A 14,110-nucleotide genomic window follows, 5' to 3' on the forward strand; every position below is an offset into this window, starting at 1 on the left:
GAATGAGGCAAAGGCCTCACCTATTTATCTTTGATGTAGAGCATTTATTATGGTCCCTGGCATGTCCAGGGGCCATTAAAGTAAATATTTCTTCAGCAAATACATACCTCAAATGAATGGCAACAGGAGGAACAAATAATTATAAAATCATTTAGTTAATATTTTCTCTAATAATCATTCATACATAAAAACAGTAACAACAATAGATTCATTTATACTCTAAAACTCTTTTAGCAGCTAACATTTTTTATGATATAAAATGCCCTTAGATATTTCAGAAGAGCTGAAGCCCATGTGCTTCACTATGGCAGTCTAAGTTATATTTGAGTAATCTGAACACTGATTTTATTTATATGTGTGTGTGTGTGTGTGTGTGTATGTATATACACACATGCGTGGAGGCAGAGAGAGATGTGCACACAGGACAAGGCATTGTGACCATGAAGGCAGAGGCTGCAGTAATGCAGTCATAAGCCAGTGAAGGCTGGCTACCAACAGAAGCTGGAGAGGCCAGGAATGATCTCTCTTCTTTCCCTCTTGAGGAAGGGCAGCCCTACTGACACCTTGATTTTGGTCCAGTGAACTGATTTCAGACTTCTAGAATTGCAAGAGCGTAAATTTCTGTTGCTTTAGCCCACCAATTAATTTGTTACAGCAGTCCTAGGAAACTAATGCATCAAGTAATTGTTTTTCTCCTGGAAATCATTATTTTTTTCTTAACACTGTGGACTCACCCTGCACATTTACAGCCTAATATTCAGCCAGAGATTCAAAAGGACCCAGTATGCAGGCCTGGAATTGTTTTGTGTATCTCCCTTATATATCAGATATTTTGACCCATGTATTAATATTTCAGCCACCTCTGGGACCTGAATTCAGTTTGTCTCTTCAGTTCAGTGGGACTGGGTGCTCTTTGAGCTTCCTCTCGCTGCTCCACAGCCTACAAATTGCCTCCAGTCAGAAGGTGGGCGTTCATAGAGCTCACTTCATTTGGTTTTCTTCTCAGGTATCACATTCCTGTGCTTTGATTTGTTCACTATTTCCTATTTTGTCCTGTTTTATAGTTGGCTGAGGTAGGAAGGCTAGTTAAGATACCAGTTACTCCCTTATATCCAGAAGTGGAATAACCTGCTTTATCCATTGAATAAATAAATCTTTTCTTTATTATTCATTATTTCTGTTTATTCAGTATTTATTATCTGGCACCACTCTAAAGTATAACCTCCGTGAGAGAAATGCTCTCTTATTCATGGTTGTTATCTCAGCTTCTAGAACTGCCTGAGTAAGACACAGTTCGGTTTAATAAGTGTTTGCTGAATAAGTAAATGAATGAGTGAATCTTGACAAGAAACAGAGCTGACTTTCCACCAAGAAGCCATAAAGGCAAGCATTTACTTTTCTATATGCTTTATGGTTGATAGCAGAACTATAGCCAGATATGCTCACCTGGGAGTGGGGTCATGAACTTGTGACTCAGAAGAATCCTGTTTGAAGACGGAAAACATCCATGCCTGCAATGCATCCTGTTTGTAAGGCAGCGTGGCTTGCCTGCTAACCTTCTGTGGTGTCCAGGCAGCAGCAGCTCGTTTTTATTAGGATAATTTTGTAGCATGACTTTGGTTTTGGGCTGACAACCTATCTACCATTATTTCTGCCCATTTTCTAGTTCCGTTGATCCAGCTTTCCCAGTGATTCTGTGAGATACCCAGTATCATTACAAGAAATTCCTTCTCTGCTTAAGTCATCCAAGTTCAGACATTGTTTAGAGCTACAAGTTCTTTTAAAGTTGCCTAGGACTCTGACTTCTGGGTATTTAGTAAGAACTTGGTGGGAGGTGTAAACATCAAGGAAATTTTGCTTCAAATTTGGAAAATCTAGATTTATTATAAATACTTTAGGTCTTTCCATTGTGCATTTATATAAATTAAGTGTAGTATTTAGAAGAGACTGTACCTACAGCCTGTAGCTCTTGTCTCCTAATGCATTTGCTAGGCATATTAGTCAGTTTTTATTTCTAATCTTAGGTTAGAAATCTTACTATATTTTTAGGTGATTCTACTAAGAACTTTAAGATTGATTTCTTTGAAATCTAGGCTTATATTTGCTGTTCTTTGTTCTAAGTAGACATACTATTAATACAGCTTTATTTTCCTGTTTAGGAGCTTCATAATAGAAGAGCAGAGTTTCTTGTTATGTGAAGATCTTCTCTATGGAAGAATGTCATTCAGAGGATTTAATCCTGAGGTTGAGGTATTAAATATAATTGCTTCAAATTTTAAATTTTTCCAATTGAATTCTTTCTGTTAATAATTGGGTTTAGGTTTTTCCCCACCAGGTACCATTCCTCCTCATTATATGGAAAATAACAAGTCTTGAAATATCGCCATAGCTATTTAAAGAAATTGCAGGCATTGCAGTCTAGTTTTATGGTAGAATTGAGCAGCTAATTTAATACAGCAATAAGTCCCTAGCAGTGCCACTCTAAGTGTTAGAATTGCAGCTTAGGTCCTTACAGGAATGTCGGGATTTTATTCACACGATGTTATTATGAAAAATTATTTTCTGACATCTATGAATGTATCTTTTCTAATGGAAAAATGTTTACTTAAAAATTGAGTGATTTGACTTTTTAATGGACAAGTTTTGATACAAGCTTATAAATAGATTTTTTAAAGAATCCTTATGGAAATTTGTTTGAAAAGTAAATATTCATCTTGAAACTGTACTGTTCATTTGAATTTTCCTGCCTCGGATTTGTAAAGAAGCACAGGCTTTCAGTTAACAAATATTAGAACCCTCGTTGTGGGCTAAAGCTATCATATCAGGTACTTAAGCAACCAAGTAGAGAGCTGTGTAGTATAAAGCTTTAGTTGATAACACCTTGAGGCCAGAGTTTCTCGGCCCTGGCACTGTTTTTTTTAATTATTATTATTTTTTTAATTCTCACCCAAGGACTTTTTTTTATTGCTTTTAGAAAGAGAGAAACAGATAAAGAAACATTGATGTGAGAGAAACATCAACTGGCTGCTTCCCATACTTCCCCCAGCTGGGGGTCAAACACGAAACTAGATTATGCTCTGATCAGGAATCAAACCCACAACCTTTTGGTGTACAGGACGATACTTCAGCCACCTGTGTCACCTAGCCAGTACAACCCTGGCACTATTGACATATGGAGATAGGTCATTGGATTGGTGTGGGGTTGTCCTGCACATTGCAGGCTGTTTAGCAGCATTCCTGGTCTCTGTCTTCTACTCCCTAGGTACTAACAGTGTGTGTGTGTGCACATAATACACATACAGCACACGTCCCACTCGTAACAACGAACAGTGTCTCCAGACGTTGCCAAAGGTTCCCTGGTGAACAGCCTCTCGTGGTTGAAAAGCACTTCTCTATGGGTGCCTGTAGACTACCATAGCTAACCAAGTTAATTGCCAGAGTTTACTTTAAAGCTTATTAGTTTTCTTCCCCTCCCCCCTTTATTTGAAGGGGTATGATAAATGTATACAAAATCAACACTAAATATATTTGTTTTTAATATATGCTTTCTTTTTTTTGGCCTGCGTAAAGCTTTAGATTAGGAAAAGAAAGAGGGCAGTGGAGCAAAGGAGAAAAAAAAGCAGAAATAAGTATTTGATGCCCCAAAACCAGGACTTTGGGTAAACAGGAACTCCAAAGTATGTCTGCCACAAGGGAAAAGGAGTTGATTCAGCCCTCAGAATTTGATGTGAGAGGTCATTGGAAAATGGCATTAATTACTGGCACCATTGAGTACATTTTCTCTGGGGAAAAGTTTTGAATTGTTTGGCTTGCAGATATGAGCTGGCATAAAATGTGAGAAAGTTTCATTTACCTGGTTATGAAAAGAATGATACCAACTTGAGAGCACTTACTTTAATATAAGCAGGATGTAATTAGAACACATGTAGTATTGTATGTGTTTCTAGTGAAACCTAGCATAGAGTTTATTTCGTCAGTAAATATATATTCCGTGTCTGTGGTGCATCAGCCCTCTTGAGGCACTGGAAATGCAGCAGAGAACTCAAATGTATACCCTCCCACAGCTTGTATTCCCAAAATTATTTTATCTTCAGTCCTTTAAACTTTAATTGAGAAAAGCTAATTGAGACTGGTTTCTCATCAGCTCTTCCTTGTTCCGCCTTTGTTATAAAGTATTGTACAGTAAAAATAAAATCTGTCAGAGGGGAACTATCAATTAAAGGTTAATGTGAGAAAAAAATGGTGAGACCCATGACAGGTGGACATCATACAGGATGCATTATCCATTCTCACATTTGGTAGTTAAGCATTTCCTCCCATTGTAGCAGCACCAGCTTTCCAGTTCTTCCATCCTGCAATTCACTGCCCCCCACTATTACCATCCAAAAAAATGCACTTAAAATTTCTCTTGACTGCAATATTTCTTCCATGTGACTCAAAGATGGGAAGTTTGGAGGAAACCTGAGAGTTTACCTTTTCTTCCCCTTACTCACTAGAATGTGTTAGCAGTCCGCTTTATTTGTTAGTTTAAATTACAATTGATGTACAATAGTATATTCATTTCAACTGTACAACCCAGTGATTAGACATTTATATAACTTATGAAGTGGTCACCTCACTAAATCTAGTACCACTTGACTATATATATATATATATATGCATATATACATATATACATATATATACACACACACACAGTTATTGTAATAATAGTAACTATATTCCCTATGCTGTATTTTACATCCCCATGGCCGTACCATAACTACCAGTTTATCTTTCTTAATCTTTTCAACATTTCCACCTAATTTCCCTCCCATCTGGCAATCATCAAAATGTTTTTTGTATCTGTGAGTCTGTTTCTGTTATGCTTGCTTGTTTATTTTGTTTTTTCCATTCCACATATAAGTGCAGTCATGTGGCATTTGTCTTTCTCTACCTGACTTATTTCAGTCAGCACAATACTGTCTAGATCCATCCATGTCTTTGCAGGTGGCATGATTTTTTGTTATGGTTCATTCATGTTCCATTATATATATGCACCATTTCTTTATCCATTCACAGAAACTTAGTTTGCTTCCATATCTTGACTTATAAATAATGCTGCAATGAACATATAGATATATGTCTTTTCAATTTAGTGTTTTCGATTTCTTTGAATAAATAGTCAGAATTGCTGGGTCCTTCTTTGTCTCTTGTTGTAGCCTTTCTTTTAAAGTCTATTTTGTGTAGCATAAAAATTGCTACCCCACCTTTTGGGATTTTTCTTTCCATTTTCATGAACTATCTTTTTCCATCTCTTTTCTTTCAGTTTGTGTGCACCTTTCAGTCTGAGGTCAGTCTCTTGTAGACAGCATATGTAAGGGTCTTGTTTTCATATCCATTCAGCCACCACATGTCTTTTGATTGAAGCTTTTAATCCATGCATAATTATACATTTAACATAATTATTGATATGTATTTTTTGCCATGTTATTATTTATATTTTTTATCTTTATTTTCTTCTTCTTAAAGAAGTCTCTAACACTTCTTGAAATGCTGGTTTGGTGATAGTGAACTCCTTTAGCTTTTTTTTCGGGGGATCTGGAAAGCTCTTACCTGTCCTTGGATCGTAAATGATAGCTTTGCTGGTTAGGGTAATCTTGATTGTAAGTCCTGGATTTTCATCACTTTAAATATTTCCTGCCAATTCCTTTTGGTTTAAGTGTCTGTTGAAAAATGAGCTGATAGTCATGGCAGCTCCCTTGTAGGTAATTAACTGCTTTTCTCTTGCTGCTTTTAAGATTCTCTCTTTGCCTTTAACCTTTGGCATTTTAATTGTGTTATATCTTGGTGTGGGCCTCTTTGGATTCTTGTTTGGAGCTCTGCAATTCCTGGAGTTTTATGACTTTTCTTCACCAGATTAGGGAAATTTTCTGCCATTTTTTTTTTCAAATAGGTTTCCAGTTCCTTGCTCTCTTCTCTTTTGGCACCCCCATCATGTTAATGGTGGTATGCTCCTCATGCCCGCCTCCTTTTTTTGTATGCTTTATTCTTTTTGCTGTTCTTTTTGTTTTCTGCTTCCATATCTTCCAAATAGCTGCCTTGAACATCTGCTTTATCTTCTCTACCTACTATTGATTCCCAGTAATGTATTCTTCATTTCAGTTAATGTATTCTTCATTTATGATTGGTTCTTTTTATGTCTTCTTCATTTATATGTTTCCTGTCTCTTTGTTGAAGTTCTAATCATCTACTCTTCCCTTAAGTTCATTGATCTTATAATCAGTGTTTTGTTTTTACCTTTTTAAAAAAATGTTAATTGTTGTTCAAGTACAGTTTTCTGTCTTTTACTCCCATCCCAGCCCACCCCCCCCATGCTCCCCACCTCCCTCCCATTTCCACCCCACCCCCCTTAGTTTTTGTCCATGTGTCTTTTATACTTGTTTCTGTAAACCCTTCCCCTTTTCCCCTGAAGTTCCCTCCCCTCTTCCCGCTGGTCACTGTCAGCCTGTTCTCTATTCAGTGTCTTTGGTTATATTTTGCTTGCTCATTTGTTTTGTTGTTTAGGTTCCTGTTAAAGGTGAAATCATATGGTATTTGTCTTTCACCACCTGCCTTATTTCACTCAACATAATGCTTTCCAGTTCCATCCATGCTGTTGCAAAGGGTAGGAGCTCCTTCTTTCTTTCTACTGCATAAAATTCCATTGTGTAAACGTACCATAGTTTTTGGATTCATTCATTTACTGATGGGCACCTAGATTGCTTCCAACTCTTGGCTATTGTAAATTGTGCTGCTATGAACATTGGGGTTCATAGGTTCTTTTGGATTGGTGTTTCAGTGTTCTTAGGATATAATCCTAGCAGTGGAATTGCTGGGTCAAAAGGCAGATCCATTTTTAGTTTTCTTAGAAAATTCCATACTGTTTTCCATAGTGGTTGTACCAGTCTGCAATCCCACCAACAGTGAGCTAGGGTCCCCTTTTCTCCAATACCTCTCCAACACTTGTTCTTTGTTGCTTTGTTTATGATGGCTATTCTGACCGGTGTAAAATAGTATCTCATTGTGGTTTTAATTTGCATCTCTCTGATAGCTAGCAATATTGAGCATCTTTTCATGTGTCTCTGGATCCTCTGTATGTCCTCCTTGGAGAAGTGTCTGTTCAAGTGCTTTGCCCACTTTTTAATTGGGTTGGTTGTCTTCTTAGAGTGGAGTCGTGTAAGTTCTTTGTATGTTTTGGAGATAAAACCCTTGTCTGAGGTATCATTGGCAAATTTGTTTTCCCATACAGTTGGTTCTCTTTTTATTTTAATAATGTTTTCTTTAGCCATGCAAAAGCTTTTTATTTTGATGAGATCCCATTTGTTTATTCTTTCCTTTATGTCCCTTGCTCTAGGGGACATATCAGTAAAAAAGTTGCTGTGTGAAATATTTGAGTTTTTCCTGCCTGTGTTCTCCTCTAGGACTTTAATGGTGTCACGGCTTATATTTAAATCTTTTATCCACCTTGAATTAATTTTTATGTATGGTGTAAGTTGGTGTTCTAGTTTCATTTTTTGTTTGTAGCTGTCCAGTTCTCCCAACACCATTTGTTGAAGAGGCAATTTTTATTCCATTTTATGTTTCTGTCCACTTTGTTGAATATTAATTGACCATAGAGACTTGGGTTTAATTCCGGGCTCTCTGTTCTGTTCCACTGGTCCATGTGCCTGTTTTTATACCAGAACCAGGCTGTTTTGATTACAGTGGCCTTGTAATACAAGGTATCAGGTATTGTGATCCCTCCTCCTTTTTTCTTTCTCAAAATTGCAGCAGCTATTTGGGGTCATTTATGGTTCCATATAAATTTTTGAAGTGTTTGTTCTATGTCTGTGAAATATGCTATTGGTACTTTAATAGGTATTGCATTGATCTGTGAATTGCTTTGGGTAGTATGGACATTTTGATGATGTTAATCTTCCGATCCACAAACACGGTATGTGTTTCCATTTGTTTGCATCTTTCTTGATTTCTTTCTTCAGTGTTGTGTAGTTTTCTGCATACAGGTCTTTTACCTCCTTGGTTAGGTTTATTCCTAGGTATTTTCTTTTTCTTCTTGCTATATCAAATGGGATTTTTTCCTTGATTTCTGCTTCTGTTGTTTCATTGTTGGTCTACAAAAATGCCTTTGATTTCTGGATATTGACTTTGTATCCAGCTGTTTCGCCAAATTCATTTATTAGATCAAGCAGTTTTCTGGCCAAGTCTGTAGGATTTTTTATGTACACTATCATGTTATCTGCAAACAATGACAGTTTTAGTTCCTCCTTTCCAATTTGAATTCCTTTTATTTCCTTTTCTTGTCTGGTCGCTGTGGCTAAAACTTCCAATACTGTATTGAATAGAAGTGGTGAAAGTGACAACCTTGTCTTGTTCCTGATCTTAGTGGAAAAGATTTTAGCTTTTGCACATTGAGTATGATGTTGGCTCTAGGTTTCTCGTATATGGCCTTTATTATGTTTAGGAATGCTCCCTCTGTTCCCACTTTGCTTAATGTTTTTATCATAAATGGGTGCTATATCTTACCAAATGCCTTTTCCACATCTATTGAATAGATCATGTGATTTTTGTCTTTGCTTTTGTCTATGTGATGTATTACATTTACTGATTTGCATCCCTGGGATGCAATGTCACTTGGTCATGGTGTTTGATCTTTTTAATGTATTGTTGGATGTGGTTTGCCAATATTTTGTTGAGGATTTTAGCATCTATGTTCATCAGTGATATTGGCCTGAAGTTTTCTTTCTTTGTTGTGTCTGGTTTTGGGATTAGGATGATGCTGGCTTCATAAAAAGAGTTTGGGAGTCTTCCATCATTTTGGATTTTTTGGACTAGTCAGTGAGGGACAGGGGTTAGCTCTTCCTTAAATGCTTTGTAGAATTAATCCTGTGAAACCATCTGGTCCAGGGCTTTTGTGTGTCAGCAGTTTTCTGATTACTGCTTCAATTTCATCTGCTGTTATTGGTCTGTTCAGGCTTTCTGCTTCTTGGTCATTGAGTTTTAGAAGATGATATTTTTCTAGAAATTTGTCCATTTCACCTAGGTTTTCAAATTTCTTGGCATACAGTTCTTCATAGTAATTTCTTACAATCCTTTGTGTTTCTGTGGTGTCAGTTGTAATCTCTCCTCTTTCACTTCTGATTGTGTTTATTTGTGTCCTCTTTCTTTTTTTCTTGATGAGCCTGCATATAAAGGCTTATCGATTTTGTTTATTTTTTTCAAAAAAACTAGCTCCTGGATTCATTGATCCTTAGAATTTGTGCTTTTAGTCTCTATGTCATTGAATTCTGCTCTGATCTTGGTTATTTCCTTCCTTCTACTTGCTCTGGACTGTCTTTGGTGTTGTTCCTTGAGTTCTTGTAGGTGTGGGGTTAGGTTGTTTATTTGAAACGTTTCTGTCTTTTTAAAGAAGGCCTGTATTGCAATGAACTTCCCTCTCAGCACTGCCTTCACTGTGTCCCATCAGTTTTGGGTTGTCATGAGTTCATTTTCATTTGTTTCCAGAAACTTTTTGATTTCTTCCCTAATTTCATTCTTGAGCCATTCAGTGTTTAATAGCATGCTGTTCAATCACCATGATTTTGAGTGTTTTGGGTTTTTTCTTTTGGGGTTGGTTTTTAGTTTCAGTCCCTTGTGGTTGGAGAAAATGCTTGGTATGATTTCAATTTTCTTGAATTTGTCGAGGCTTGTTTTGTGTCCAATTGTGTGGTGTATGTTTGAAAATGTTGCATGTGCATTTGAAAAGAATGTGTATTTTGCTTCTTTGGGATGAAGGGCTCTATATATATCAGTTAAGTCCATTTCTTCTAGGGAATTGTTCAATGCCACAATATCTTTGTTGATATTTTGTTTGGAAGATTTGTCCATTTTTGACAGTGAGGTGTTAAAATCTCCTACTATAATTTTGCTGTAGTCACTATCTTTCTTGAAGTCCTCTAAGATTTTCTTAATGTATTTGGGTGCTCCTATGTTCAGTGCATATATATTTACAATGTTTATGTCTTCTTGGTAGATTTTTTCCTTGAGTATTATGAAGTACCTTCTGGGTCTCTCTTTATGGCCCTTTTTTTGAGGACTATTTTGTCTGATATGAGTATTGCTACCCCACCTTTTTTTTTAACTGTCTGTTTGCTTGGAAAATTTGTTTCCAGCCCTTCATTTTCAGTCTGTGTAGGTCTTTTGTTCTGAGGTGGGTCTCTTGTAGGCAGCATATGCATGGGTCATGCTTTCTTATTCATTCAGCTATTCTGTGTCTTTTGATTGGAGCATTTAATCCATTTATGTGTAAGGTTATTACTGATAGGTACTTATTCATTACCATTTTTGTACCTGTGTTTCTCTCTGTCTCTTTTTCTTTCCTTCCTTTCCTTAGAGCAGTCCCTTTAGCATCTCTTGTAGCGCTGGTTTGGTGGAGGTATATTATTTTAGACTTCTTTTGTCTGGGAAGCTTTCTTTGGCCTTCTATCTTGATTGAGAGCCTTGCTGGGTAAAGTAGCCTTGCTACTTCAGAAAGCTAGTCCTGTAGTTTCTGACTTGCTCTATCTTCAAATACATTTGACACTAGTTTCTTTCATAAGCCTTTTTCAGCCCTGATAGTGACTGTTGATTTATTTTTCAGAAATTAATGATTCAGATGAATTCTAAGAACAAAGCAGAAGAAGTTGAAGATAAAACTGTGGAGCTTGATGTGTCCGATGAAGAAATGGCTAGAAGGTAACGGTTACCTTGGAACAGCGTTGTAATCTGGGCCCAGCATTCATCGGCCATCACACGTGCACTCCTCTTACACCATGGTCTACCCCAGCAGGGAGATGGCTGTTATGCTTTCTCTGACATGACCAGGGTGGCTTCAGGCCTGTCACAGCCTGGCAGTTGAGGGCCTATTTCCAGTGCTGCATCCAGTACATTTTTTAAATATATATCTCCTTTACTTAGAATAATACCAAAACAAAAAACAGGAGAATTTTGTTATTCTTAGAGACATTCATAAGTTTTTAACTCAGATGGCTTATCTTAATCACAGTTTTTATTTGAAGCAAACATAGTTCTTGTTCTTTATTGTGTTCTTGACAAGACTTGCTTTTTACCTTTTTATTTAAAATTAAAGTTGTGCTATTTATATCATCTTAACAGATATGAGACTTTGGTGGGGACGATTGGAAAAAAATTTGTCAAAAAAAGAGACCGTGCCAATTATGAAGAAGATGAAAATGGAGATATAAAACCAGTTAAAGCAAAGAAGATGTTCTTAAAGCCTCAAGATTAAAATGGATGCCTTAAGATACAGCTCAGGAATGCCTTATGAGTATTAACATATTTTGGAACTCATTCCAGTGGTTTCTCTATAGCTAGTGATATTGTAATGTTTATTTGTAAAGAAATGTATAATTTCGGAAACATGCTGTTCTTGAAACAGGTGTGTGATGGATGTTGTACATCCTTTGTCTAATAGTATTCATCAATAGTGGGTTTTTAGCCCTTGATCTTCAAATGTACAAAGGTACATGGTTGCTTCCTAAAAAATTTTTGACCCCAGATTTTTAAAAATAAATCTGTATAGTCACTGGCCTTAAATTGACTCATAAATGAATACCAGAGTTTAAATCATCCTTATGTTTACATTTTACTTTAAATTACTAATAATGTGAAGCCAGTTAATACATTTTAGAATCAACTATCATGAGAATTTATTATATATAAATTCATCGAGAACAAACATGTTTCTTCAGTCCAAAGTATTTGCATGTTACCAAGTCATTGTAAATTTGTAGAATTATGGGGGGGGGGGCATGTTAAAACCTTTAATAAAAAAATATGTTCTATAGTCATCTTATGTTTTCATATACTTTTTCTGTTCTCTTTTACTTTCAGGTAATAGATTTAGTCTAATTCAATAATGGAACTTTAAAAAAAGCAGCTGCTAATTTAGAATGTGGTTCTTTATTAGGTTGAACCATAGCAGATTGATTTCTGTAGTAGACCGCTCTGCCTGATTTTAGGAATTGTATCACTACCCCTTGTGGCTAAGGGTGCGAGACAACCTTTGGAATGCCGGCCAAAGGAGACAAAGCTTGTCTCTGGTAGCAAACACTGCCTCAGTTCCTCTCCCTGCCCCCAGAGCTTGGTTGGAAGTCAATGACAGGTAAGACCCCTCACAGCAGGGGGCAACCTAAGCCAGACTCGATCACCTGGGAGGCCTTCATGGAAGGACTGGGGGGCTGCAACAAAGAGCAATAGACTCTTGCCCCCCCGGTTTTGACATAGCCCAAGTCCCCACATCTTCTGGGAGAAGTGCTTCCTGGCTCTAATCACTTTAAGCCTGAATACCTGATGGGAAGAGGTGCAGCTCATTGCCTGGCCAGAGCGTGCCCTGGGGAAAATCTGGCACCACAAAGACTTGCTGATTAACCTGTGAAATCTGCTAAAAGTGCTTTCATTCTTATGATAAAGGGTCCAAGAGGAAATGAGTATGTCTCCCAAAGTTTCTGCAACTCTCTTCCTAACAGACACTGACTCAGATCTCTTTGTAATGTTATCTACTGTTTGATCCTTGCCGCCCTGTATTCCTGTGTATTACAACCCAATAAAAGGGTTTTTCTCCTCAGAGAAACTGGTCACTGCTGGCCTCTTTCTCCCCAGGGAAACTGGCCACAGCCTACACCTCCATCCCCAAACAGATCTCGTCGCTTCTCAGCCATATTTATTCACTCACATGTGTCTATGGCACCAGGAGGACCTCGCGAAAGTGGTCGCCCCCACAGATTTCTATGGGTCCAAACCAATCATCAATTTCTCATAGTGTAGCTCAGTGGAATTCACCACTAACCAGACCATCTCGTAGTCTATTTATTTATTCTAAATAGTCCAGTAGCCCGTGGAATTTAGTGTATATACATGTATGTCTCTGTCTGGAGCTATCTACCTAGGACTTCATTTCATTGTATTCCTAGCAACTAAATAGGGGATGTGTCTCCTCTCTCTCTGAATAGCCTTAATTTTTTTAAATCCTCGCCTGAGGATATGTTTTATTGATTGATTTTTGTTGTTGTTTAGAGAGAGGAAGGGAGATAAAGAGAAACATCAATCAGTTGCCTCCCATACACATTCTGACTGGGTCCCCCACCAGTGATTAAACCCACAGCCCAGGTATCTGCCCTGACTGGGAATTAAACCCACACACTTTCACTGTACAGGATGATGCTCCAACCAACTGAGCCACCCAGCCAGGGCTCTGAAGCTCCTTAAATTTTGATTGCTCTGTAACCTCAGCTCCTAGGTGAATTATAAAAGAAGTCACAAATTTGAAGTTAATCTGGCTCTTTTTTTCATTGTGACAGGGCAATGAACGTTTAAGTGTGACAGTGGACTTGTTGCCTCTGGAATTCACCAGTCTTCATCCATGCCCCACAGACAAGAGCAATAGGTACAACACAATGGTGGAATGGTCTACTTAAGACTCAGTTATGACCCTAGGTGGGATACAAAACTATCTTACAAAATGTAATTTACATTTGAATTAGTGATCGTTTAATGGTCTGTTGTTCTGATTGTAGTCGGGATACAAGGTCTGTCTGAAAAAGCCCAGCCATTGTTAAAATAATGAGAACTGTTTGTGCAACATTGACATAATCTAGCAGCCAAGGAGAGTGGACTGGAATACACTCATGTGAACTATTGATGACTTCACTGTACCAGTCAGGGGGAGGTGGTAGAAACCATTGAGTGAGCATCTATACTGTGTGGCCCTCACATTCAAAATGACCAAGCTAATAGAACAACACACCTGCATCAGATTTTGTGTTAAGCTTGAACATTCCTCCTTGAAAACTGTTCGGATAATTCAGAAGGCTGCAGTTATGGACAGCTGGTGATTGGCAACTTCATCACGACAACATGCCCGCTCACACATCACATCTCATGCAGAGTTTTTTGTTTCTGTTTTTTTTAAAGATTTTATTTGTTTATCTTTTTTAGAGGGTAAGGGAAAGAGAGAGGGAGAGAAACATCAATGTATGGTTGCCTTCGTGCATCCCCTGCAGGGAACCGACCTGCAACTCAGGCATGTGCCCTGACTGGGGATCGAACCGCAATT

General features: G+C 37.6%; 1 protein-coding gene across 2 annotated transcripts in view; it reads left to right on the forward strand.

The window, feature by feature from the left end:
• The window catches only part of MPHOSPH6 (M-phase phosphoprotein 6), a 28,588-nt gene extending 15,760 nt beyond the window's left edge, over nucleotides 1-12,828 (forward strand). Inside the window, exons 3-5 of one of the 2 annotated variants that reach the window (XM_037142448.2) lie at nucleotides 2,160-2,250; nucleotides 10,637-10,731; nucleotides 11,152-12,822. In XM_037142448.2, coding sequence (XP_036998343.2) covers nucleotides 2,160-2,250; nucleotides 10,637-10,731; nucleotides 11,152-11,284 — 319 coding nt within the window. In that variant the 3' untranslated portion in view covers nucleotides 11,285-12,822. Of the gene's footprint in view, nucleotides 1-2,159; nucleotides 2,251-10,636; nucleotides 10,732-11,151 lie in introns of both variants that reach the window. The other variant, XM_053666708.1, reaches the window with a different exon arrangement.
• Nucleotides 12,829-14,110: the final 1,282 nt, after the last annotated feature.

Source organism: Artibeus jamaicensis, unplaced genomic scaffold, assembly GCF_021234435.1.
Source record: "Artibeus jamaicensis isolate MK-2021 breed Jamaican fruit bat unplaced genomic scaffold, CSHL_Jam_final contig_464, whole genome shotgun sequence".
In the NCBI taxonomy this organism is placed as follows: Eukaryota; Metazoa; Chordata; class Mammalia; order Chiroptera; family Phyllostomidae; genus Artibeus; species Artibeus jamaicensis.